The sequence below is a fragment of the Adiantum capillus-veneris genome, chromosome 15 (assembly GCF_014529385.1).
Source record: "Adiantum capillus-veneris isolate H3 chromosome 15, ASM1452938v2, whole genome shotgun sequence".
Taxonomy (NCBI): domain Eukaryota; kingdom Viridiplantae; phylum Streptophyta; class Polypodiopsida; order Polypodiales; family Pteridaceae; genus Adiantum; species Adiantum capillus-veneris.
Genome location: NC_140945.1, coordinates 11,827,617 through 11,855,115, shown reverse-complemented (window position 1 = coordinate 11,855,115; position 27,499 = coordinate 11,827,617). Strand labels below are relative to the sequence as shown.

Genomic DNA, 27,499 nt, shown 5'->3' with positions numbered 1-27,499 from the left:
GATTGTACTGGTGACTTGTTGACACGCATTGACTCCAAAATTCAACACTTGGCACAGCATGCCTTGGTTGGCCGGATGATTGGACAGTCTCCACCTCGCTCTTCTATCCGTGATTGGTGTCAGACTGCATTGGGCACTACTCAGGGACGGGTCTCGGAGCTTTCATTCCTTGGCAGAGGTATATTCATGGTACGTCTTTCAGATCCCGCCACTGCCTCAGCTCTCCTGACTCGCTCTCTGATCGCAGAATGATATACTTGACGAGGTGGTATCCCGAGTTTACCACTGAGGAGTTTGACAGTCGACATCTTATTCCCTCTGACACTCTCCTTCCCGGATATGCCTCTCCTTTTTATTGATGAGCATCTCCTTCAGATGATTGCTGCTCATTTTGGCACAGTAGTTCCAGGATCCTGCATCTTCTCATCTGGTCCACCTCACATTCAGGTCCTGGTGTTTGGGGATACTTCATTACCAGATACAGTTACTGTGGCTGTGCGTGATCGAGACTACTCTTGCCGAATGGTAGTCACTGGTCGCCCAGGACAATGTTTACGTTGTCACGAGATGGGACACTTGGCACGCGATTGTCCCACTCAGCCACGCCATCGGCGACAACAACAGTCGGCTCGTGGCACCCATGCTCAGCCACATGGTCAGCGTCCACAGCCGGTTCCTACTACTACTACTAGAGCACCTCAGCAGCCTACGGGTGCTCCTAGAGCTTCAACCCTCCATGTTCCTCCCTCTGCTTCAGTTCCTACTGAGACTGCTTGGCAGACAGTAGGTCGTAACCATTCCTTCCGTCCTCGTCAGCAACCCACCCCACATGCAGCCCCCAGTGTTCACTCTCCTGCTCCCTCTCAAGTTTCTGCCACTCCCTTACCCCCAGCTTCTCCTCGCCATTCTTCTTCTTCAGCCCAGGATCACTTACCTCTGCTACCAGCTCCTCCTTCACTTGCCCTTCCCCTGCACGCTCCTTCCCCTCTTCCCGAGGTCCCTATTCCCATGCAGATGGATCATTCCCCGCTACTACCTCTCCCTTTTCCTCCTCTCCCTCTCGCCCTTACTCCGCCCCCTCCCCCTTCTGGTCCACCCCCTCCCTCTGCCACTCATACTTACGTCCCACACAGTTTTCTCAGCTCTTGCCCTCTTTCTTGGGGCACTCATCGGGCTGAAATGTGCGGTGACTCAGAAGGACCATTGCGGGTGCAGCTCTACCTTATGCATCACAAGCAAGGTTGTGTCCCCTCTTTAATAGGCAGTCGTTCTCAGCCTACCCATTCCTTTTTCCTTCCATTCCATGCAGCTCAGGAATGGTCAGAGGATCAGGTTCTGCATTTTGTGCATGCACAAACTATGGCTCAGCTTAATTTATGGTTGTCTACTTCCGCTCCAGATGTATTGTCTCCACACTTCCCTTCATGTATTGGTGCTATGGAATGGAGTGATGTTTATGCTTGCTATTCATTGCCTATGATCATTCATGTATCCTCAAATGTGGTGCTTCCTATGTCTATGCGCATTTGGGGTGTCAAAGCTGCAGCATCGGTAATGCAATGTAAACAAGCTGAGGTTCGCAGTTGGTGCAATGAGACACCGTATTTTAGAGAGGGCTTGCCGGTTGCTTTCCTCCCGCCCGAAACTCATCCCTTGGATGGCCCAGCTGCCTCCAAGAAGATGCGCGGTTAGTTAGATGCTTTACCAATTCTTTCATGCAGACTATGGATTTACATGTAGTATCTTGGAATGCTAATGGTTTACACACTTCTAGGGTAAGAGGTTCACCTAAGCTTTTACTTCGCAGAGATTTACACGCTCATGTAGTAGGCATTGTGGATATATTACTAGTACAGGAGCATAAGATTGCCACTCCCTTTGGTAATCTCATGCCCTCGGGCGCTCACACTTTTTGGAAGCCTGCACTGGGCATTCATGGACAGAGTTGCGGTGTATGCATTTCAGTGGGGCCACGATACTTGGCATCAGTTCAGCAGCATGGCACCCTTGTCGCTGGCAGAGCAGTCTATGTTTCTATCCGGATTTGGGACTCTATCATTGGTTTTATGTCAGTATATGCACCCACTACTCCTCGGGAGCGAGCTACTTTTTGGTCCTCCTTGGTTGCTGCTCTACTTGCTGTGGACTCTTGGGTTGTTGGAGGCGAGTTCAACAACGTCGAGAGCGACTCTGACTGGCGCTCGATCACTCCTCCAGTTCTATCATCCATTTCTCCCGATGAGCAGCCAGCTTGGGATCGATTTCTTCTAGCTATTCAAGGTGTTGACGCCTGGCACCTACCCTCTTTTGGTCACCACCCTGCTACACTTCATTACTCGTGGGGGTTTCAGCGACAGCAGGGAAGATTATTAGAGCGACTTGATCGTTTTTACATTGGCCCTTGGGCAGCAGCTCTAGGTGGATTTACTACTATTTGGCGAGGGACCAGTCTCTCAGATCATTTACCCATCTCATTGTTTATCTCTTTCACTAGATCCTCTGCACAGAGACGAGGCAGCCGGATCCCTGACAGTGTTCTCACCACTGCAGTTTTGCAGCAGCAGATTCGTGACTTGTGGTCCACGGGGGCTTCTTATAGTGGTCCCCCTGGAGAGTTCCTTGCCCATTGCATTACTCAGATTCGTGACTTGTGGTGCACGGGGGCTTCTTATAGTGGTCCCCCTGTAGAGTTCCTTGCCCATTGCATTACTCTGTCGTGATCAAACTGCTAATATTCATCGTCAGTTGAGAGTACGCGAGTCTGACCTCCACATTCCTCTTGGTTCCACACAGCGCTTGCTTGAGGAGTGGCCACAGGATGCTTATCTCGCTGCTAGACAGACAGAGCTTACAGAGGAAATTCGTCGCATACAGGAGGCTAGGTCTGAGTTCACTCATCATGCTTCAGTATCTCATTGGATCGCTAAAGCTGATCGAATGAATAAGGACTTCTTCGCTGCGCATAAAGAGCGCCCTCCTGGCACCACCCTCCGGACTTTGTGCGATGCTCAGGGAACACTTCATATGCATCCTGATGTTATCCTTGATATGTCTGCAGATTATTTTGAGGCATTGTTCACTGCCGATGTATGCACTACTCAGGTTTTACTTGCCCGTGAGCAGATCTGGCATCACACCCGACGTCGTTGTACAGACACTATGGCAGAGATCTTGTTGGCTCCATTCACACTTGACGAGCTTTATGCTGCTATCGAGAGTCTAGATCCATCTTCCTGTCCAGGCGAGGATGGCCTCACTAGAGCTTTCTTTTTGACCTATTGGGATGTATTGCATATACCACTGCTTCGTGGTTGTCAGGATATCTTTGCCTCAGGATATATGCATCCGGATCTTTGTTCAGGTCTCATATCTCTTATTCCGAAAGGGGGTGACACCACTCAGCTCCGCCAGTGGAGACCTATTACCCTACTACCTTCGGTCTATAAGATATTAGCGTTACTGATCAGCCATCGCTTGCGGCCGTTCTTACCATATATTATTCATACTTCTCAGACAGGCTTTGTCATGGATCGATGCATACTGGATAATATCTTCACTTTTTATGAGGCAGTAGAGTGGGCCAGATCATCTTCTGAACCTCTCGCGTTTTTCATCCTTGACTTCGAGAAAGCATATGACCGTGTTGACTGGGAGTTTCTCGAAGGATCATATATATATATATACAATAGATAGATAGATAGATAGATATATATATATACACATATATACATATACATACATACATATACATATATACAATGTACATACATCACACACACACATGTATTTTTTTTCCTTTAGCGAGCCGGGTGGTCGGGCCAATGCCCCACCTACTCTCGCAAGGTGAAGCTTTTGTCACTGATTTCAGTCCCAAGATGAGACCTTAGACACCGCCTTGGGGATGGAGAGCCCGTTCAATCTTTTAGAACTTGCACCCTTGTTAGTTTATCCAAGGGATCCCTAGCGGACCCCGTTAGGGGCATGACAACGCCCAAGAGTCCCGTAAGGCACCGGAGACTGAGGGACTTGGTTTCCCTCACCCGCCAAAACCTTGAATTACCCCGGCGGATTTTTGAGAAAAATTTGTCATACTAAACTTGGGCATCGGCTCGTAGGTGGAGTCCCGATCCAGTGACAATTAGAGTCTCCTAAACTGCTTCAATCCATTGATGAGACAACCCATGTATCAGTATCTAAAAGTCATATTCATGTCTAGCACATAGTTTAATAACTTTTTGCTATTAAGGAAAATTTCGTCGTTGATCTGAGTTATCTCCGAGTCATCCAATCGGCACATTAGGTCAACAACCTAGCGTTCAATGCTTTTTGATACTGTGAAATTGCCTCACCGAGGAAAGTTGCTACAAGGTGGTGCGTTGCAACCGCTCCCCTTGAATGCGGACGCAGGTTAACCCAAAAGGTTAACCTAACTCCGCGAGCCTCCCCACCAAGGAGGATAATGGTAACTTCGTTGTAACTAAAAGCAACACTCGTTGGGTCCTAAAGCCTAAAGGTCACGAATGGTAGACAGCAACCTGCCGAGACGATTAGCTCGAGCTCAGGTCTGGGCAATTCATCAAAATATGCTCAATTGATTGCCCTCCCTCCAAGTCATTGCATAGGGGGCATGCACTTCCCCTCGGTAACACTTTATCCCCAAGTCTTAATCCTCCTACTTGGGCGAGCAGTAGGAGGCGCTCGCTGTCACGCTTCATGTTCTGAGACAGGTTGCACAGAAAAAGGTACTTGCACGTGATATTCATCCCACGAAGCTTGTAATTGGTCAGAGAGACACAAACAACCCTTGAGTCCCATTTGTCCCAGATCAGATCCCCGGCCGTCTCAGTTGTCGCCGATGGACAATACTGACGGAACCACTTATCCGTCCTAGTTGTCCATGACCACCCCTTCCAAGACTTTGGGGTGGTCGCCACCAAGTCCTTAATAAGCCTGCTCCCCGAGCCAAACTTTTCAAAGCCACGCTTTCTCTGCCCTCCACAGATGGCAACGACAGGTGGGACGTTCAGTTCGTGATGCAAGGTTGACGCTGTGTGACTGACGTCGATTTTGCCACTTTCCCCACCAGCCACCTCATCCCTGTGGACACGAGGCACTGGAGCGGCAACAATTGATTTTGGTTGTGTGCCCCCATGATCTCTGCTCTGTAGGTAATCACGGGGTAGACGCAAGCTTTGAAAATGCTAAGCCTCGTCCACAGGGGGGGGTGCGCGGGAGGTGAGGACGTGCTTGGCCGCGAAGAGGCATCCCCACCCCTTTGTCGTCCTATCTTGAATGATGGTCTCCAAGCTGAAATCGGAATCAACGATGATCCCAAGGTATCTGTAACTTTCAAACACCTCCATGCGTTCCCCGCCCAGCGTGAACAAACCATTCTTCTTTAGATCCTCAAGGTCCCCAAAGAAGACAGTGACCTAGCACTTGCTGATACCGAACTTCATGCCCCAAGATTGAGCCCACATCGTAAGTCGATCAAGTGCAGTCTGGAGCTCAGCCAGGGAGTCCGCTAAAAAAACTAGGTCGTCAACGAACAGTAACCCTTGAATTTTCCTTGTTAATCCGGAAATGTCCACTCCGAAGTCTGCAACCTCATTTATAACATCATTGGTAAAGATGTTAAAGAGGGTGGGTGACCCAGGACACCCTTGCCTCACCCCTCTTTCGATCTTAATAGGCTCAGAGAGACGGTTACCAACTCTGATGCAGACTTGAGAGTGGTTGTAGAGGGCTTTTATAAAGCGTAAGGCTTTCCCTCCCACCCAGGTGGCCTTGAGTTTATAGAAAAGGGCTTCGTGCAGAACAGAGTCGTACGCCTTCTGGAAATCGACGAATATTGCGTACGTGGGCCTTCCATTGTTCTTTCGTCGAATGACAATTTCCTTCAGGCATGCGACTTGTCCAATGAGTGCACTCCTCACGAAATCGAAAGCCCACTTGACCCTTCAGGAAGAAACTGCGCTCCTCTAGAGTCCTAGCAATGCGCGTCACTAAAATAGTAGTCACGAGCTTAACTCCTACATTAATGAGAGAGATACCTCGGTAATTATCCGTATACGTGACCCTTTTTTGGGACCGAAATGAGCACTGTTGCGGCGTGCTCAGCTGGGACCTCCCCTGTATCGAAAATTGATTGGATAACTTTGAGGTATACTTTTTCCATAAGTGTTCCAGGCAAACCCGATCCTTCCGGGCGCCTTTGTCTTTTACAAGCAGTTTGAACACTCCCGAAGGGATGTCATCTACTCCCACCGCTTTGTGACACTTCAGTCCTTGGCAAGCCTTGCGGACTTCCGACCACGTGAAAGGGTCATTCAACTCAGTCATTCTCGGCCACACCCTAATTGGTTTTCCTTCCCAAGCCCTGAGGTCAGGCTTGTCCCGATCTCATCCGAGAAGACCTTGGTGTAATGCCCTTTCCAGATTTCAAGGGTCTCCTCTTCGCCTGCCTGTAAGACCCCCGCACTATCCAAAAGGGGTTGCACTTGCTGGCACTCTGGAACTTTTCCTAACATTCCCAGATTTAAGTTCCACCATTTCTTGTGCTCCCTTCACCGCAGGAGGTCGGAGCCTTTCTTCGCTAGTTGTTCCTTAACTTGAAGAAAGCCTCCCGCCTATACGTAAGCATTCCAAGCCACCCTACCTCGGACCGTCTTAGGGTCCAGATCTCTAACCCTAAGAAATGCCTAACGCTTCTTGTTAATTGCGCACCTAGCCCTAGAATCTAGCCTAGTTCGCTTGGCCAGCGACTCCGGGTGCCGTCTCCCAAAGACTCCGCATGCATTACACCACATATGTTGCCCCTCACTATAACACGATCTTCTTCTCCGAACAAGACAGTCGCACCCACCCTTACATGCTCGAGCCTATGCAATCGGCACCATTGCCTCCATCTCGCCCAACTCTCATCCTCTACAATGCGAGACAGGGCGTTGGGGCACCGGAGAGGAGTATCATCAACTATGCACTTTATGCCCCCATAAATTGCGCAAGTCTGAGCATCACACCCCACTTGATATGTCTCTTTTGGTCCCATAGGTCATATTTGACCTTCGAGGATGATAATGAAATCTCTCTCTCTCTCTCTCTCTCTCTCTCTCTCTCTCTCTCTCTCTCTCTCTCTCTCTCTCTCTCTCTCTCTCTCTCTCTCTCTCTCTCTCTCTCTGTGGTGGGATAGTTTCCTACAATGTTATAATTCTCGTCTTCTCAAGTGTGTGTGGGTGTGGGTGTGGGTGTGGGTGTGGGTGTGGGTGTGTGTGTGTGTTAATAAAAAGAAGAAAATGGTATAACCTTTCTATCACCCAAGTGCGGTAGATTGGTTGTCATTTCTCTCTTGAATAACAAGAATTGAGTTCAACTCTCGTTGGATAGATCTTTGAGGTCTCGTGGGATAGTTTCCTACAATGTTAAAATTCTCTTCTTCTCGGGGGTGTGTGTGTGGGTGTGAGAGCGAATCGAGCGGTTTTGTTGTAGATCCGAGATTACTGCCTTGAGTAGGAGTCTGAGTCGATACAACAACTAATGGGACATGCTAAGCGGGGATTCTCGATACATTCGAGTAACCTAACACTGACGAAGTTTCGACACCAAGGATCGGACAGAACTCGACAAATGACAATAGAAAGAAGAAGAAGCTCCAGAAAAAGAAGCATGCACAATCCCGATTGACTGAGAAACAGAGAGCAGACTATCTCAAAGAGAGGAAATGTTTTGGTTGGCGGGAACAATGACATATCTCCGCAAAGTGCCCCAAAAAGGCACAGCGAGGACAATCGAAAGATAGGCCAGAGAGCTCCAGAGCAGCAGAAGAACGTGGCAGAAAAGGCAAGATGAAAGTAAAACTGGTACTAGATTATTGTATAGAGACCCCGACCCAAGTCGGATGAACGAAAGCACAGAACTTTGCCGTGCATGGGGCAAAGTAAAGGATTAAGAAGCCCTTATCTTTGATGGAGGAGCCAAGGCCAACTTCATTTCACCTTAATTGGCGGCTCAACTTGGAATTACGCCCGACAGAATGGTGCCATCGGCGGAGGCAGTTCTAGCGGCAACCGGATGGGATGTTGCCATTACACCTATCATTGGCAAACTTATTTGCATTGTCAGGGGTATTTAGGGCACAAGGACTTTTACATCATGCCTTTGGAAGGGTGTGACGTCCTCCCAGGAATCCCTTGATACCACAAGAGCAACGCCGGGGTTGACCATCGGGCCAAGAAAGCGACTTTGACAAATGAGAAGGGCAAGAAAAATTGTACTTGATGTAAAATTAAAGGGCGAGTCCGTCCCTATTGCATCGGCTTTGGTCATTTCGAAATAAATGAAAACCACTCTTTTTGTTTACTCAATCTACTTGAAAGAATTGAATGATGAACAAAGAACCAATATGTCTGAATTGGATAAAGAACGACAAGAATTTTTGCACATACATGTTGATTGTTTCTCTGAAGGCCTACCAGGCAAGTTACCTCCACCTCGTCCTGAGGACAACACCATTGACTTGACTCTTGGAAGCACACCACTGAGCCGGCCACCTTATCGAGTTAGCCGAGCCCAAAATGAAGAAATCATGAGCGAAGTAAAAGAACTCCTAGAAAAGGGTCTCATGCACACTAGTACATCACCTTATTGTTCTCCAGTTTTGCTAGTGTTAAAGAAAGACGAATCTTGGAGAATGTGCATTAATTATAGAGCTCTCAATAAAATCACCATTAAAAACAGATTCTCGATTCCAAGGATCAATGATATTCTTGACAGACTTCAGGGATCCTCTTGCTTCAACAGGATTGATTTGAAAAGCGGATATCATCAAATCATAATCGCTCCGAGAGATGTCTACAAGATAGCCTTTCGGACAAGCCTTGGTTTATATGAATTTTTTAAAATGCCTTTTTGACTTACAAATGCTCCAACAACTTTCAATCGAATGATGGATAGGATTTTCCGAGAGTACGGTCTTTTGTCGGCACTTTCTTTGACAACATAGTTTTCTCCAAGAATGAAGCAGACCACCGACACCATCTGCTACAGGTCTTTTAGGCATTGCGCATGCATAGATTGGTTATCAATGCCAAAAGGAGCAAGTTTTTCTTATCGGAGATACATTTCTTGGGACACATTGTCTCAACAGAAGGACAACAGATGGACCCGGCCAAAATTGACACTATTCACAATTGGCCTGACCTGAAGAATGTTCATGAAGTTCGAAGCTTTTTGGGCTTGTGCTCCTATTATCAGTGGTTCATTCATAAGTTTGCAGAGATAGCTTCACCTTTGCACTTATTGACTTAGATTGGAGTCCCTTTCTCGGGGGGACCGACAAAGGTGACTGCTTTTCAGACACTTTAAAAAAAATTGACTATTGGACCAATGTTGGCTTTGCAAGATTTGCAAAAGCCGTTCAAAGTTTATTGTGATGCTTGTGGTCGTAGTCTGGGGAGCAGTCTTGATGCAAGAAGGCCATGTGATTGCTTATGAAAGCAGAATGTTTTCAAGGCTAGAATTAGTAGCACAAGTTTATGAGAAAGAGCTATTGGCAATGATCCATGCTCTTACACAGTGGCGACACTATTTACTCGGAGCCGATTTCAAAGTTTTTACAAATCATCAGAGTCTACGCTACTTCTTGTCCAGAAGCAGCTTTTGGAAAAGCAGATGCGATGGGCTAACATTTTGTCACAGTTTCAATTCCAGATTGTCCATGTTCGGAGACAGAAAAATTTAGTGACAGATGCATCATCTCGGAACCCCCACTCTTGGCTATTTCCGCGATTCATCACAGAAGCTTTGAGGATATGGTTGACCAGTACGCCACAGATCCTAACTTTGCGGACATTTTTAGTCGGATACAAAATGGAGAGACAGTTCCAGGGTATTCCATACGCGATGGCTACTTGATGAAGAAAACGATATTGTGTGTTACACAGCCTTTGAGGGAAAAGGTCTTGACAGAGTACCATTGTCCACCTTTTACGGGTCACCACGGCATTGATACCACCTTGAAGCGTGTCGAGTGTTACTTCTATTGGCCGAGACTCAAAAAGGATGTGGACGACTTTGTTCGCAATTGTTTAGTATGCCAAAAGGTCAAGTTTGACAAGCATAAGGCACAGAGATTACTACAGCCTTTACCCATTCCCACCGTCCCTGGGAAAGCATTGCTATGGATTTCATCTTCAATCTCCCGAAGACTCAAAGCGGGCATGATGGCATTTTTGGACTGTCATTGATAGATTTAGCAAACAAGCTCATTTCATTCCCATAAAGAAAACAGTCAAGCCGGATCATTTAGCATCACTGTTCATTGCTCAGATATTTTGGTTACATGGCATGCCTGAGACCATAGTCTCCGACAGAGATCCCCGATTTACGAGTTTGTTTTGGAAGGCTATTTGGGAGAACATTGACACGCGGTTGCAGTTCTCATCATCATTCCACCCGCTGATAAATGGGCAATCTGAGATAGCCAATTCAATGGTTTTGGATTTATTGAAGTCTTACATCTCTGATCAGAAGACTCAATGGGAAATAAATTTGCCTTTGGTGAATTTTCCTGCAATAACACGGTTCACTCTTCGACGAGGAAGGCGCCATTTGAGGTAATCAAAGGTGCTAAGAAGGTCCCTCCCTTTCTAAGCACTATAGGCAAGATTTTTGAAGCCGATCAGTATACGAGGAACTTGGACACTTCTTTTGCCAAGGTTCGAGAGGCTCTAGAGAAGTCTCAAGCACAGCACAAGAAGGCAGTGGATCGACATCGACGCGACTTGAAGTTGAAGGAAGATGATTGGGTGCTCTTACGTTTCGAGAAGGCTCGCCTACGGAAACGAAAGGGAAAGGAGCAGCTTTTTCCAAAGCTTAGCATAAGATATTATGGCCTTTCCAGGTTAAAGAAAACATAAATGATGTATCCTACAAACTCAAGTTGCTAGATACTTGGAAGATTCACAATGCATTTCATGTGAGTCTATTGAAACCCTTTAAGGGTGAGGTGCCAATTGATGGGGAGCCTAATGAGCAACCCGAAGTGGAAGAGAGCGAGGAGATACTCGTTCCAGAACAGATTTTGGCACATAAAGAAAGAAAAGTGAAAGGTAAAGTGATTCGGCGATTCTTAGTGAAATTTAAGAACTATCCGCCATTGGATGCGAAGTGGTTGGAGGAGGAGGACCTAGCAGATACTCCTCAGATTTTGGAACTTTACCTTGAGGCGTTCAGTTTAGCTGCGTCTACTCCGAAAGATCCCACGGATTAGCAGGGTTGAATCTAGTGCAACGGGACTGCACAAAGGGGAGTCACTCCGCTCCTTTGTCACAGATTACCTAGATAGAATAGTCATTGATATTCCTTTGGATTTCAGGGATACTTTTGTGTTGACAATATTCTGCCGTATGACTTTATGAATGATGAAAATGAGAATTCCCGAAATTAAACCTGAATGATGTGTACTCTCTCATGTAATTTGTTTTGAGTGCAAGAACTGAAAGACGAAATGATTGCAGCATTTCAGTCTTGAAAATCTCTATAGACATGATCGCAATAAGGATTAGTTAATCCGACATCAGTGTGGTTTAGGATGGATCTGGATGCAATTACTAAATACGTTGCGCGCAATCATGGTCTGAGATTTGGAATGAATTTTTCTGTGATTGATTTGATCTGTCATGTGATGGCATGCGATGTGATGTGACTGTCGTCTTTGTACAAGTGCTAGATGTGTCGTGTCTAGTGCGTCGGTACTTAGAGTCAGTGTCTACTGAACTGGTTTATGGCCTTTGTCTGTTTTGCAGACATAATCGAGGGCGATTACAATTCTTTCAAGAGGAGGGTATGTCACAAACTGATGACGTGGCATGATCTTATAAGTGTTCCAACTTATAGGGTTCCATCCGACGGGGCCCTAAGGACGCTAGACAATATAAAAAAAAACGGACAAGCTGTTGGTTGTACGAACGCTGCAAATCACACTAGCTGTTGACATGGTAGAACGTACGGAATTCCGTAAATTGCACTAACAGAGCTGACGTGGCACAGCTGTACAGATTTTCACGAATAGCGCTAGCTGCTTTTGGGCCTACTGCTTTTGAGTTAGTAGCTTTTGAGAAGCTACTTTTGGGGCTCTGCTTTTGGCATCCCTTGTAAGAACAAAAGGAACCCAAGGGCCTCACTCTGCAGGGCATCTGCACGCAAAGTCTGAGAGCAGAGGACCCTCGGGAGTTGTACTTTGCTCAAAGATTAATACAAAAGAAATACCGAAAGGGGTGCTAGTCTTTGGGGCCAATCTCTCTTGGCACAGAACTACGCAGGGCCGCGTCAACTCAATTTAACGATGATTTGAATTTGTGAAGTGTTGTAAGTGAATCTCTTTCTCTCGTGTCGTGACAGATTTCAGACTTGGGGTGCCCAAGTTTGTCACATCTCTAACAACACACACATGAAAGAGCACATGTTTTCAGTTTAATCAAGGAAATTTCTAATTCAATGCACACACTTCATAAAGTCATTCCGCAAAATATTGACAGTCCGTCAGCACCCTAAAATCTCAAAGAGAAATTATTGACTTTATTCAATCTAGGCAACCTATGACAAGGGAGTGGAGTGGCTCCCCTCTTGAACGGTCAGCGTCCCACCAGATCACCAAATTCAACGTGTTGATTCATTGGTAACTTTTGGCAAAGACACTACTGATAGCCCAAAAGCTTCAAGGTACAGCTCTCTTTGAAGAGAATTTGCGAGGTTCTCCTCCTCCATCCACTTTGCATCGAGGGCCAAAAGGTACCCTTGACCAAATTATCCGGTGGACTTAGCTTACCTTTCTGGTCCTTTCTCGTCCCCTGGGACCTATTGGTAACCTTGTTGGCCTCCCTGTCGTTGGCACCTCAATCTCAATCTGTGGAATTCTCTAATCTACAAGCTGATTCCCTTTCCTTTCTTTCCTCGTGCCTTGGGACCTATGGGTAGCGTCGCTAGCCTCCCTTGTCCATCGGCACATCAGTCTCAATCGTCGGAACCCTGAGACGCACTATCATTTGATCCATGTTCTTCTCCGGAATCCTCTAATGAACTTGCATCTCGTTCCCATGTGATTCTGTTACTGCTCCGAAATCTTGTGATGAGTTGTCATCCGGTTCCCCTGATTCATTCTCTTCACTGGAAGACTCTTGCCTTGGTGAGGTTATCATGTCTGTAGGATAAGTCCGCCACGCATTCCAAATCCTTGCTTAGCATGTCCCATAAGTCTTTGAATAGAGTCAGACTTCTGTTCCACACAAAACTCTTGAATCTCTTTTGGCAAACCACAGCAAAACCGCTCATTCTAGTCCCTCGAAGTAGTCTTTCAAAACGAAGACAATCGCAAATAAGTATCCCAAAACCTCTGGCAGTAGCCATCCAATGTATCTTTCTTAGTCATTCTCAAATGATGCCAAGCCGTGATGACATCTCTTTCATATTCGTTTGATATCCACGTTGATGTCACAAGACGGGCACCACGTGCCAATAGAAAAGAACAGACTGAACAGACTTTTAGCACTTCAATAGCAATTGAACTGAGAGAGAGAGAGAGAGAGAGAGAGAGAGAGACGACACGCAATACAGAGTGGCGGAATTCCACCCCAGAGAGTATTGGCCCCAAACCTTGGCGCCCCTCTCAGTATTTCTTTATATTGCATCAACCCAGTACAAGCTGGTACTCCAGCCTCTACACCTTCTCCAGGAAGCATGCCAAAGAATGAGCCTTAGCCTCATATTTAAAGGCCCTTGGCGTGAAAAGCAGTTACAGTGAAAAGCCTTCAAAACTCAAAAGCATCTGGTCTAAAAGCAACGTCCAAAAGCTGCCAGCGTAAAATCCGGAATTCCATACAGCTGCTACGTCAGCAGTCAATGCAAAACACGGAAATCCGTACAGCATGCCATGTCATCATCCATCGTGATTTTCGGAAATCTGCCACGTCATCAGCCAGCTTCGCGATTTCCTCTCTGTGTGTGTGAGTCCTGCTTTATTTTAATTCTTTATGTCACTTGGGGCCCCATCGGACGGGGTCCACATAAGTTGGTAGGACTTATTCTTCTGTTGCTTGTTTTTCTTAGGGTTTAGGCCCCTCGGCCAGCATCTGCAAGTTGGCTCCCTTCTTTAGGGCTTTGACACGTCAACAGTTTGTGACATCTCCCCTTCTTGAAAGAGAGTAATCGTCCGCGATTACAACATATCTGCAAAACAACTCAAGTTAGCTCAAAAATTTCCGAGGGTCATTCCGAGGGACATTCCGAGGGACAATCAGTTTGCTCTTTTTGTTAAGAAGTTAGCTTCTCCTTTCAACTCTTTTGATCAAGGAGTTAGCTTCTCCTTTCGTCCAGATCAGAACTCTTGATATTCCGGCGTAGTAAAATTAGCCATCACACCCAGACCGTACTGATCTTCCACAGGTGTCTTGATGCACTAAAATTACATACCCAGGCAATCTCATCCAATTAGGAATATTCAGTAATTGGCACATCACAATGCAACACAAATGCTCACATATGCATGTTTCTAGACATAGAAACATAAAGCCGCCGATGAACGCTCCTCCCGCATAACCTAACAAGGTCCGGGCCAAGAGATATTCAACGGCTCCCTCATCACTCCTCCCGCATAACCTAAAAAGGTCTGGGCCAAGAGATATTCAACGACTCCCTCATCACTCCTCCCGCATAACCTAAAAAGGTCCGGACCGGGAGATATAGAGGCCTTTTACAACCAAACGCCCCCCAAATTGCAGCCTGTGTCGTTTGGAGGTGCTGAGAATAACCACTGCTCAAACTTCTTAATACTCCTCCCGCATAACGATCCAGGTCCGGGCCGGGAGTCACAACAACAATACTCCCCCTGTAAATAACCATAAGGGTCCGGGCCATGAGTATGAACAAGCATTCTCGAACATCATTTCTCAGTACTCCACTCGCGAGTAAACTCACCAATCATTGAAATAGTATTACAACCAGAGTCAAACGATTCAAATCGGCACCAAGACAGGTTCAAAACAGATACCATCCATTTCAAACAAATTTCAAACAGGATCACCAAACAAGTTCTCAAACGGAACTCAAACAAAATTCAAACTTAAAAAGCAATCTTCACATCAGCCGAGCTCAAGAAGTCAACACTTTCCATCCTGAAACCTGCACCAAAAATTAGGGTTAGATTCCTTCCATAAGGTCGTAGCCGAGCACAGCATGGTCCATCAGCTCTTGGACAAAAAAATGTTCCTCTCGCGGCGATGGTAGTCCCAAGATAGCAACACACTGGACCTCCAAGGTCATCTGCTCTTGAAGACATTTATTGAGAGATGTCAAGAAATCTCAAGTTATAATCTGCTAGGGTTTCCATGGCAAGCATTTCAAGATACCCCACTCTGCCAGAAGTTGCACTCCGAAGGAAGATGTCAAAAACCATATAACTTCGGGTAAATTTTTTCTTGAAAGCTTGCCAAGTACTTGGAGTATGCTGCTTGGTAGCTATCAACATCTGCATGGTACTGTCTCTGAGAAGAACAACAACTCGAAACAAATCTTGGATCCTTCTCTTGCAAGTGATCTTAATGGCTTATGCCCTGTAAGACATGAGCGGTGAAGACAGGAGCGCGCCCGATACGCGATGAAGTAAGGGTGGGAGTGGCTAATAAGTCCGTGTTCAGAGGTCGGAGCTACCTAAAATAAAATTCCAATAGCTCTATCTTCTCTTATGTAGGACCAGTATGCTTTCAGAAAAGCACACGCCTGATGCTCTGATACCACTGTCACAAGACGGGGCACCACGTGCTGTTAGGTGCAGCGGAATGAATGTTTGCGCTTTGCTCAAGATGAGTGATCCATATTTGCTCAAGGTTCCTTTTATTTCTTAGGGTAGGAGAGAGCCTTCCGTCTTTATGGAGAGTGCTATGATCACGAACAAAGTGAGTGGACATTGTGCATGCAAATGTATGAGACTGAGAGATAGAGAGAAAAGAGATACGACACCTAAGAGGTTGTAAAACCCTCCTCCGAAGGCCCCACTCTCATCGGCGAGAGTGGTCTACTTTTTGATTGCACAAAGGTGTACAATGACGATGCAATTGGACTATGCCGATGACAACGACGGAGATGACGACGACGACTTGATGGCTGAAATCTGTGGTCTTCTATCTGCTGATTTTCGGGCTGTTTCGGTGGCTGAAAATGACTGTTTTACTGCTGTCTTTATGGCTGAATATGATGGGGTTGTCGAGGGTCATGCTGAAGACAAAAACGCTGAGGATGAAGCATGTTCAGGCTGCGTTTTTGGGCTGAGGTCGTAGGCTGAAAACGCTGGATTTTTGCAGGTATTTCCCATGCTGAAAAACGCTGAAGTTTGCAGCATTGCTAGCGTTAGTAATTTGCTGAAAAAACGCTGCCTCTCGTAGGGGAAAAACGCCAAGCTTAGAGGCTTGATGGCGATGCTGTTGGAGAAGGAAAACGCTAGGGAAGAGTGATGCTTGACGGCGATGCTAACTGCTGGGGATGGCTCACCAAGGGGATGACTTGGGGAGGTCTCGTTGAGAGAGGGAGGGAGCACCTACTGCTTGGGGAAGCCTGTTGTGCTCTTTGCTCATTTGCCCAATTGTGCTAACTTGGGTTTGCTTATATATTAACTTACCCAATTTTCCCTACTGAGTACCCAACAAAAGTCACTTAATAAATAAGTGAAAAATGTTAAAAATAGGGAAAAATAGGATAAAGTCACTTGAAAAATCCCCAAACTAACTCTGATGAAATCTGATGGAAATGCTTATGCTTATGCCGTGTGCAACCAGAGGATATGCATCTACACTCAGTGTCAGGGCATGCACGGTCTACGAGTAGACTCACAAAAGTGCCAGATCACTGCTAATCTATAATTGACTGGACTAACTGAACCCTGCTGTGGTGTAGCTTGTCCACGGACACATAGGGTTGGAACTTGGGATGTGTCACGTGACATCCCCTCCTTTTCAAAGTGAGGTATTGGTACCGAACTGTATGGCGTCGAGGGAGATCGCCAACAGCATCAAGAATTCTGGAAGGGACTCTTCGCTGGCCCACTCTGATGTGTGGGTCGTGCGGTACTTGAACTTCATAAAGGTCTGCAACGCTTGCTTCTATGGGCCGCGTCCAAATTTTGTGGCTCCTTCAATGCTTCAACTTCGTATAGAGTCGTGCTTCTTCCATCTTCAAGAATCTCCATGGCTGAAAATTCCTGAAACCATTTCCAACACAAAACCATGAACATACCCATTCCATGTAAAGTGAAGGAAGAAAATCTTGTCGTCTCTAAAGACTGTGTATGCAATGTAGATGAACATATAGACGGAGTGACAACCCGTTCATCAAACACATACAAACAATGAGATCGAATCTTTCCTGTTTGATCGAAATCAGTCAACTGTGGCAACTCCCAATGGAAATGCCCATGCTTGGTGCTCATACTATCATGTGCTCTGTCGACAACTGTGTCATGCCAAGGAAGAGACAAGGAATGTGACTTCCTTGAACGCATACTTTTCAGCTTTTCATGAAAAATCCGCACACATTCGTGCTCATCCATGAGAGAAACGTGCTCAACATACAATATGTCATGCCTAGGAAAAGGGATCACATAACGATGCTGACTAAAATACAGGAAACGATCACGAATGAAACATTCGAACAATGTGTGCGTATCAATCATGCGAACACATAATACTTCCTGTGAGGGTTCCTTAGACCTAGGCTCGAGAGCCAAGATCGATCCTTCGTGATTGATCGAATCTACAACGAGGTTAGCTTTCATGCAAATCATTATCCTTCAAATCATCATGCTTCTCATAATCATGCAACTCCAGTGTGTCATGATGTGGAGAAAAAGAGACTGAGAGAGTCTCCTGCTCCCGAATCGTTTCAACCTTGTCCTACGTATTAGCAATGAGAGATGGAGAATGAGCAATGTCCTCTCCATGAATGACAATAGGCGAATCACTGTCGGCATTGAGAGTTATAGTGTTAGCAGCAAATTTCATGAGAGCCTCATTATCACGAAACCATCGAATGCCCAAAATCATATCACATCCTGAGAGAGGAGAAACAACAAATCTTCTAGTGAAGGCAGTCTGTTGAATTGCAAACAACACATCAAGGCACTCCTCCGTGATGAGAGCGTCCATACCGAGACGAAAGCAAGAGACCTCGATAGGAGATCTCGGACTAACTTCGAGGCGGACTCTCTCAACAAGAGAGGAATTGATCACATCATGCATACTACCTGGGTCGAACAATATGACAAAACGGTGCCCCGACGTACGACCATAACATTTAATGAGAGAATCATCAATGGGAGGGTCCTGAGAAACTGAGGGCACACTCGTGTTATCATTCATTGCATTGACACAGGAAGTGGGTGCTGTGGGTTCTTTAGATTCATTCGACTCAAGCTTAGGACATGTTCTTTTTATGTGACCCTTAATGTGACAATGAAAACAACGACCTTCCTTAGAATAAGTGCTTTGTTCTTCCGACGTGATGTATCCTCCTACAATTCTTTGTGCTACCTTTTCATCTGGAGTAAGCTTAGGTTTAGCAATTGTGTTAGCCTTACCCTTAGATTCATTGGAAGAATTCTTTGATGAGAGACTGTTGGAAGATTGGTTAGAAGAGTTATCATTCTTACCGTTCTTACCGTTCTGAGGGTTCTGAGAAGTCTGCGAGGTACTTGTGGAAGTCTTGTTCTCCTTAGGCTTTCCCTTGTTGTGCTTCATCTCCTGTGCGAGAGCAATCGCTACCGCCTTGTTGAGATCGATTGGATCGAGTACCTCGACATCGTACTTGATATACTCGTCCAATCCAAAGAGAAAAGCCTCTTTGCCCTCATCATCCGATTTTCGTATTGAGTGCCTAGCTACAAAACACAATTAGAAAAAGACATAACCGGCATACCATTTTGCTTGAGAGAGCGCCAATCGTCTTTCAATCGTGCGAGGTACTGAGGTGGCATAAACCGCGCCTTAAGCTTGTCTTGGAAATCAGCCCAATCGAAGGAAAGGGGCATGAATCCGTCGGCTGCCTCTAGGTGCGCGGCTAGCTGTGCCTCTTGCCATGCGTGGTACCAATTAATGGCATCGCCGGCAAGGTACATAGCGGCCATCAAAACTTTGCTATTTCCTTTCTACTTAGTTGTCGCAAAATAAGCATTAAATGGATGCAACCAAGAATGAATAACCGTAGCATCCATCTTACCGTCATACTTACTGAAAGTCAACTTTTTTGGAATCCACTTGACGAACTCCCATGATCTTTGGGTGGTTCGGTTTTCGAGGCTAGCGCTTGTCGAAGCAATTCTTGAGTGCGTAGCTCTCTTTGAGCTTCACGCTCGGTCTCCAAAGCCAATCTTTGAACGGTACAATCGGCCTCCAAGGCCGCGTTTCTTGCCGCCTCTTCCGCCTTTCTTAGTTGTTTCCGTTCTTTGCGTTCGTTTCGCTCGCGTTCTAAAGCAAGTCGATTGTCTTCTTGTTTTGCGGCAAGTTTTGCGTTTCTTTCGTCGCGCTCGCGGTCCTGAGCAAGGCGATTTGCTTCTTGTCTATCCATCATGGCCATCATCTGCTTGACCATTGCCTCCATAGGGTTTGGTGCACTTGGTAGCGTAGATGGCGAAGGGGGAGGGTTGAAGAAATCATCTCCAGGTGGGGAAGAGTCTTCGTCGCCTCTCTCATGCTCATAAACTGTATGCGAAGTATCCATTCCGCTTCGGGTGACGACCATGCATTATGATCTTGGGTTCTTAAGTTCCCAAGGAACTTGGCTTCTTGAGGTTCTTGAGTTCTTGAGGTTCTTGATTCTTGAGGGTTTTGGATTCTTGAGGTTCTTGAGGTCTTCTTTCGCTTGCAAATTGCGATGGAGAAGGATCTTCTCTTCACCCGAGTTCTACTCCTTTCTGCGGGCGCACCCCTTGGCAGCCTTGCGCTCACACCAAGGTTGCTTTTTCCCACCTCACGTCGATTGGCCGGCCGCCAAGTGCACGGTCCGCTCTTGATGAGTGAAAAGAGACACAAGGGGAGGCTGGACAAGCCCTTCTTTCTTGGGATTCCTGTCACTCTTCAACAAAACACGATTACGAATCGACATGCCCAAGCGAACTTGGGTTCGTGCGACCGCAACAATCAAAAAAAATTCTTGTGGTTCTTCCCTTGAGTAGTACAAAACACTTCCAAAGCTCTGATACCAATGTAAGGAGCAGCAGAATGAATGTTTGCGCTTTGCTCAAGATGAGTGATCCATATTTGCTCAAGGTTCCTTTTAGTTCTTAGGAAAGGAGAGAGCCTTCCGTCTTTATGGAGAGTGCTATGATCACGAACAAAGTGAGTGGACATCTTGCGTGCAAGTGTATGAGACTGAGAGATAGAGAGAAAAGAGATACGACACTCGAGAGGTTGTAAAACCCTCCTCTGAAGGCCCCACTCTCGTCGGCGAGAGTGGTCTACTTTTTGATTGCACAAAGGTGTACAATGACGATGCAATTGGACTATGCAGATGACGACGACGGAGATGACGACGACGACTTGATGGCCGAAATCTGTGGTCTTCTATCTGCTGATTTTCGGGCTGTTTCGGTGGCTGAAAATGACTGTTTTACTGCTGTCTTTATGGCTGAATATGATGGGGTTGTCGAGGGTCATGCTGAAGACAAAAACGCTGAGGATGAAGCATGTTCAGGCTGCGTTTTTGGGCTGAGGTCGTAGGCTGAAAACGCTGGATTTTTGCAGGTATTTCCCATACTGAAAAACGCTGAAGTTTGCAGCATTGCTAGCGTTAGTAATTTGCTGAAAAAACGCTGCCTCTGGTAGGGGGAAAACGCCAAGCTTAGAGGCTTGATGGTGATGCTGATGGAGAAGGAAAACGCCAGGGAAGAGTGATGCTTGATGGCGATGCTAACTGCTGGGGATGGCTCACCAAGGGGATGACTTGGGGAGGTCTTGTTGAGAGAGGGAGAGAGCACCTGCTGCTTGGGGAAGCCTGTTGTGCTCTTTGCTCATCTGCCCAATTGTGCTAACTTGGGTTTGCTTATAGATTAACTTACCCAATTGCCCTACTGAGTACCCAACAAAAGTCACTTAATAAATAAGTGAAAAATGTTAAAAATAGGGAAAAATAGGATAAAGTCACTTGAAAAATCCCCAAACTGACTCTGATGGAAATGCTGATGCTTATGTGGTATGCAACCAGAGGATATGCATCTACACTCAGTGACTGGGCATGCACGGTCTACGAGTAGACTCACAAAAGTGCCAGGTCACTGCTAATCTATACTTGACTGAACTGACTGAACCCTGCTGTGGTGTAGCTTGTCCACGGACACATAGGGTTGGGATGTGTCACGTGACACGTGTCAATAGAAAAGAACAGACTGAACAGATTTTTAGCACTTCAATAATAATTGAACTGAGAGAGACGACACGGAACACGGAGTGCCGGAATTCCACCCCAGAGAGTATTGGCCCCAAACTGGCGCCTCTTTCAGTATTTCTTTATATTGCATCAACCTAGTACAAGCCGGTACTCCAGACTCTGCACCTTCTCTAGGAAGCATGCCAAAGAATGAGCCCTAGCCTCATATTTAAAGGCCCTTGGCCTGAAAAGCAGTTATAGTGAAAAGCCTTCAAAACTCAAAAGCATCTGGTCTAAAAGCAATGCTCAAAAGCTGTCAGCGTCAAATCCGGAATTTCGTTCAACTACCACGTCAGCAGTCAACGCAGAACGCGAAAATCCGTACAACATGCCACGTCATCAACCAACGTGATTTTCGAAAATCTGCCACGTCATCTACCAGCTTCGTGATTTCTTGTGTGTGTGAGTCCTGCTTTATTTTAGTTCTTTATGTCCCTTGGGGCACCATCAGACGGGGTTCCCATAAGTTGGTAGGACTTCTTCTTCTGTTGCTTGTTCTTCTTAGGGTTTAGGCCCCTCGACCGGCATCTACAAGTTGGCTCCCTTCTTTAGGGCTTTGACACGTCAGCAGTTTGTGACAGTTGACATGAAAATTTTCTTGAATTTTACCCACATCGCAGGTGCTTCTCTGCATAACAACAGAGTAGACCACCATGTCTGTGCAATTCCTTTCAAGTAAGATGTTGCCCTTCGCACATTGGAGTGTTCCGTGTAAACCAACCTCCCGAGAAGGCGACGTCAAGCTATTGTACAAACTCAAGGGCTCGATGGGTGTCCTGGTAGCCTGAAAACGTCTCAAACCTGACGGTCTGACCCCGTTCCTTAAACTCCTTGGTCTTCTTGCTCATCTGCTCACGGTTAGAAGAGGACGAGCTCTCCTCCTCTAAACTACTAGATGGCCTCCCATGCCTTCTAGACTTTTTCAGAACTGTTTTCCTTACTTTTTCTCCGCTTCTTCTGCCTTTTCTCATCCTTACTAAAACTAGAGGACGATGGACTGTCATATTTCTCTAAAGACGAAGAAAAATCTAGGTCATCCTTGGAGTGAGTACGCTTCTTTGATCCGCTTGCCACCTTGAAAGTCGACTTTCGACCCAAATAACCAAGGAAATCCACCGATTTCTTTTGCCTCCGAGAGTGCTTTAAGCCTATTTTACAGTGTTGTAACTTTGCTCTCTAAGCTGTTTTAAACCATTTCGACGTTTCCTTGGATAGGAAACAGCCATTTCTGCATTTCAAGCCCTTGAAACGCCACTTCCGTGGCACTATTGTAGAGCAACAAGGAATATCTACTAAGTTATGTGCATTTTTGGTGCATCACAAGGTGGGTCACCAAAGTACTAGGATGAGAATGTCTGATGATATGAGCAGATTCGAGGTTGAGTAAGTGTTGTGCACTAAGGACAAGAACATGCATGAAAATTGGTTGAGAAAGCTTTTCAAAACGCAGTTGAATTCGGGAAAAGCAGCTGCTTTTATGCAAAGTACGTGCCAGTATGTATCTAGCATGAGATTGCATGTAGGACACCTAAGAGCATAAGTTTATCTTACTAATTTTTTAAGTGAGTTTTACAAGGTTTATAGGTATTAGAGATGTCCAACCGCCCACATTAACCACTTACTAAAGAAGGGAGCCCCACATCAGGGGCCCCACAAAAAGCGACCCCTCTCCAAAAAAGCGCCCTCTCTCTATCTAGGCCAATTCCCTCTCTCAAAACAATCTCTCTCGACCCAAGTGGTGTCCCCCATAGTCACAAGGGACGCGTTTGGGGACGGGGAACGGGGCTCAAATGGATTTTTAGTGTAAAAAAAGAGGGTGGGACGGCAAGTGGGGACGGGAAGCCCAAAAATGGGTGTCCCCTGTGACTAACCGTGCCCCCTTGGCTGTCCCTATTCTCACCAGAAAAGCATTGACCATGCCCTCTATTCCATGAGGCTACCCACACCTACAAAACAGCACCTCTGGCACACCTATTGAAGGAGCCCCTACAGTGTTTGAGAAAGATTGTTTCTCTAACCATACACAAATCCTCTCTATGATTTTCCAAAGAGGAAATGATCATTATTGGATTTTTGAGGGCATGATTGTAAGCTGACACTTTTCCCAAACACTTGACCCCCACCCTATGGAGACTCTGCGAAGAATGCATAGCAAAACAAGAGTATCACCATGCGAGGAGTTTGCTCTGGAGTCAGTTCTACATTGACCATTCATGACAAATAGTGATCTCTCGTATGATTTGCCTAAGAGATTGTAGCATTGCCAATGTAGCATTGCCAATGCTTCCTCTCTTGTATGAGGATTATAGCAGGAGAAGACTTTGGCCTCTGCTTACGTTATTTCGGAATCAAAATACAAGAAAGCTCAAAGCGTTGCCACACTCCTGAGATTGGGCTGAGACTCTTCGGAGTTGAGAGCATTGGCTCTCGAAATCATCCAAGTCTGGTGTCTATTCTCTCTATCTCCAATTCTCCTCCTATCTTCAGTTTGGCTTGTTAATGGTATTATTTTCACTGAGTATTTAAATTGTGATACACTTCCGCTTTGTGAAAGTAGTTGTAAGGCAAAGTACTCAAGATATAGTTTCAATTTGACGAGTATATGCCACACCATTGTCCTCCATCCATTTTGCATCCATGGCCAAATAATTTTTACACCTTACGAGTACACACACTATACAAGCATCTTCAACCAAGCAAGGTAGCTTGTAAAGAAGCACAAAGTACTGAAGATGGAAAAGGAGGTTAAGCCCACTCTAAACAGAGATAGCGGAACAAGTGGAGTAAAAAGTTAAAAAGCGCATCTGCGTTCAGAGAATATAAAGACAAACCTGTGCCCCATATAATCTCGCAATCGGTCTCCATTTCCAAGATGGTAATCAATCAAAACAATGGCGTCCACATCATAGCCTCTGTTTATCAAGCTTTCATATGCTGTGATGGTACTGGAAATACCTCCTAGCTTTCCATCTCCTACAAGGACGCTTGGTAACCTAAAAGGCCTGCAAAATCACCTAGAATTGAAACAATCTGGTTACTTAAAAGTTATGTCATGCTCTAACAAAACCGTAAGAAAGAAAAAATTGTCTGCCACTTGCTACAAAGAGATGTATGAACAAACTAGCAAATGAGAACGGCCTTGTTTAGGCTTATTGTCTTAGACATCACATATTGGCAAGACACCCAACACATAGGGAAGGTTTTGTCACAACGTTCAAAAGGTTGAAACAATAGTTTATGGCTTTGAAAGAGCAAATATCTTAGGAGAAAAATGCCGTTAATTACAGTCAAATACCCCATACAAAAAATTATTCTCCCTCCCTTGCCACCTACTCAGATGTTCAAGGAAGAACTTAGACTAGCTTGTTATTGACTCCATGGCATCTCAGCCAAATCCCTGTCCGACTGGAACACTTCACACTAGCCATCAAGACCATTTTTGCATTTGGAGGCACAAACAATACTGAAAGACAAATATAGCAACAATTTCCTCACACCTGTACAGGTCACATTGGAGGGTTCCAGTAGGACCGGGGCTTGCCACACCTCCTGCAGTTTCTATTATGTTCCATCTCTGAAGCTCATTAACCTTGGACGGTAAGCCAGTTGTTGCCTTGGAGAATGCTGAAATTGATCTGGCAACCTCATGCAAGAGGGTAGAGTCGGTAACAGAAAGTCCCTCTTGTGCCGATGCAATGTGGGGTGAAACAGCATGGAGCCAGCTCCACAAGGTTGACGCCTCAAATGTGGAACTCAAAGAGGTGGTAGAAATTTCCTCAGCTTCATTGGGGGCTCTGATCAACCATTCAGCTCCACCCAGATCAGGATGAGCCTCGAGCACAAACTTCTCGCAGCTGTAGACATTATCCTTCCTAATCAAACTCCTTGCTTGATCAGGTGGCAAGTCATGCTCAGGAGGATAAGGTCCATATGCAAGGACAGAAGGCGAAACATGCCGTATACTGTGAGAAACAAGGACCCTCTGGAGAAACTCTCCAGAGAGATGTGGCAGTGTATGGCGCACCTTACTAACAACAAAACGGGAGTCGGAGTCATGTGGGAAGCCCGTCTGCAGAGGTTTGAGGTAGGAGACGCTGGAGCCTGAGGAGAGAAGAGAGGCAGAGAGCCCAGCGGAGATTAGGGTCTTTCCTACATTTGTGTTTGCACCCCACACTGTAACAACTGGATGGGAGATGTCTAGAGGGGGCAACTCCTCTGTCTTTGAGCTGCTGTCGCTGCATGAGCTCCATGCCCGCCTGCATAGAGTTGATCCCGTCCTCCTAAGGAGCCTTTTCTGCAGGAGCAACCGAGCATCCATGGCGAGTGTAGCTGTTACATTAGTTGTCTTCAAATGTATTGGGCTTGAATTCAAATCAAAATGGGATCCGCACGGAATGCAATTATGGGTAGTAAGTAGTTTGCCTTGATTGCTTCACTAACCCCAAGGCGGTGGGATCGATGGCTGCTATGGGAATCTCAAGGAAGGTAGACGGTTGGGAAAAAAGAATGATGGGATCGACGACTGCGGGCTTGCTATGGGAATCTCGAGGAGGGAAGACGGGTGAGAAAAAAGTCAGTGCGTTGACCCATAGCCCCCCATGTGGACTCGAACCCAGGACCTCACGGTTGGCAGCCCGACCATGCGCCCGTGTGGGATTGTTTGTTCCCCCACTCTGTAATAAAGTGAACTCAGACAAGAGGAAAAGTAAACACGGACTAAAAAAGTAAACAAGGACAAATTGGACGACAGTCGAGCTTTGCAGGAAATGAACTTCACTTCAGCGCCGTGGATCCCGTCGCTGGCACTTCATTCAATATAGTGTGTCAAATAGTGATGAGGCTATGCAAATTGTAATAAGTAAAAAAAGAAATAGTGTTTTAGATTTTACTTCATGGCATAGCTTGTGATGATGGCTCCATAGCATCTCTCCTCGAAGCTTTTGTCAGAAACTCTATGACCTCGCATCACAAATGAGATTTTGCATCAAAAGATATATGGAGGTGAAAATTTGCACATTATCATCTTTAAAGTAGATACATACTCATTTCGTGCATTACGATGCTTGTGTCCATCAAAAAAAGAAAAGAATCATATGTATGGTGTGGAGTCGGCACCGTTCTCCACATTTATGATAATACCGTAGGGAACGTGCCCTTCCCCTGCCACTTTTTTCCCCCTCCAGTGTTGAAGGGGGGCTTATGCCTCTCCATTACTATTGAAGGGACTCTCTTATTGTGAAAATAATGTTGTTGTACAAGGAGGAACTCATTACCGATGTTTTATGAAGACATGTATCATTCCAAGTTGTCACGCCGTGGTGTATTGTCCATTGTCCTTTTATTGGGCATCACAAAAATTCTTCAATCCTTGTCACCTTCATCTATAATCTATTCAATAAAAATGTTGTAAATTCATTGCTTTAATGTGTACATGAATCTAAGTACTTTTGAGATCACATAGAGGAAATCAAAATATGAAATATAAGCATACCTTTGGTGTTGGTTATCTGTATCAAGGCACAATCTTGGATGGATCATCTCCTAGACCTTCCTTACATTGTTCCACCACCTTGCCACTAGTATGTGTTTTGCCATCATCATACCTTCTGCAACTTCTGCCAACATGTCGACTATTGCATTCATTTTTGCTATAATGCCTACCATTACCTGCACTACTTCTGATGTTCTTGGTCTTTAGGTAGGCTGAATCTATCTTATAGTCAGTCATAGGCTCACACACACACATACACAAACTTGCACTCTTTGGTCCACCCCATCAGGCATACATATCAATCAAAGCATGGCGAAGCACAACATCTTTCTCTAAGAGCCCCTAAGACCATAAGCGATTGTTGCACCAATCGGTTGCTGACAAGCGGAGATGCTCTCCTTACAACGTTGCAAAAAATACTCTTACACAATCAATGTAAACTCATGAGGGTTGACGGTGAGTTTGCCGCTTGAGCTGCCTTCCATGTCCCTTATGTTGCTACACAGTGTGACAATATTCTCGTAGAACTCATTAGTATGCTCGCAT

General features: G+C 45.8%; 1 protein-coding gene across 2 annotated transcripts in view; it reads right to left on the bottom strand.

Moving 5' to 3' along the window:
• BIO1 (adenosylmethionine-8-amino-7-oxononanoate transaminase) overlaps nucleotides 1-25,884 on the bottom strand; it is a 120,247-nt gene extending 94,363 nt beyond the window's left edge. Inside the window, exons 1-2 of one of the 2 annotated variants that reach the window (XM_086530063.1) lie at nucleotides 24,960-25,884; nucleotides 24,294-24,464 (exon numbers count right to left, since the gene is read on the bottom strand). In XM_086530063.1, coding sequence (XP_086386189.1) covers nucleotides 24,294-24,464; nucleotides 24,960-25,780 — 992 coding nt within the window. In that variant the 5' untranslated portion in view covers nucleotides 25,781-25,884. The remainder of the gene's footprint in view (nucleotides 1-24,293; nucleotides 24,465-24,959) is intronic. The other variant, XM_086530062.1, reaches the window with a different exon arrangement.
• Between the last annotated feature and the right edge of the window lie 1,615 nt (nucleotides 25,885-27,499).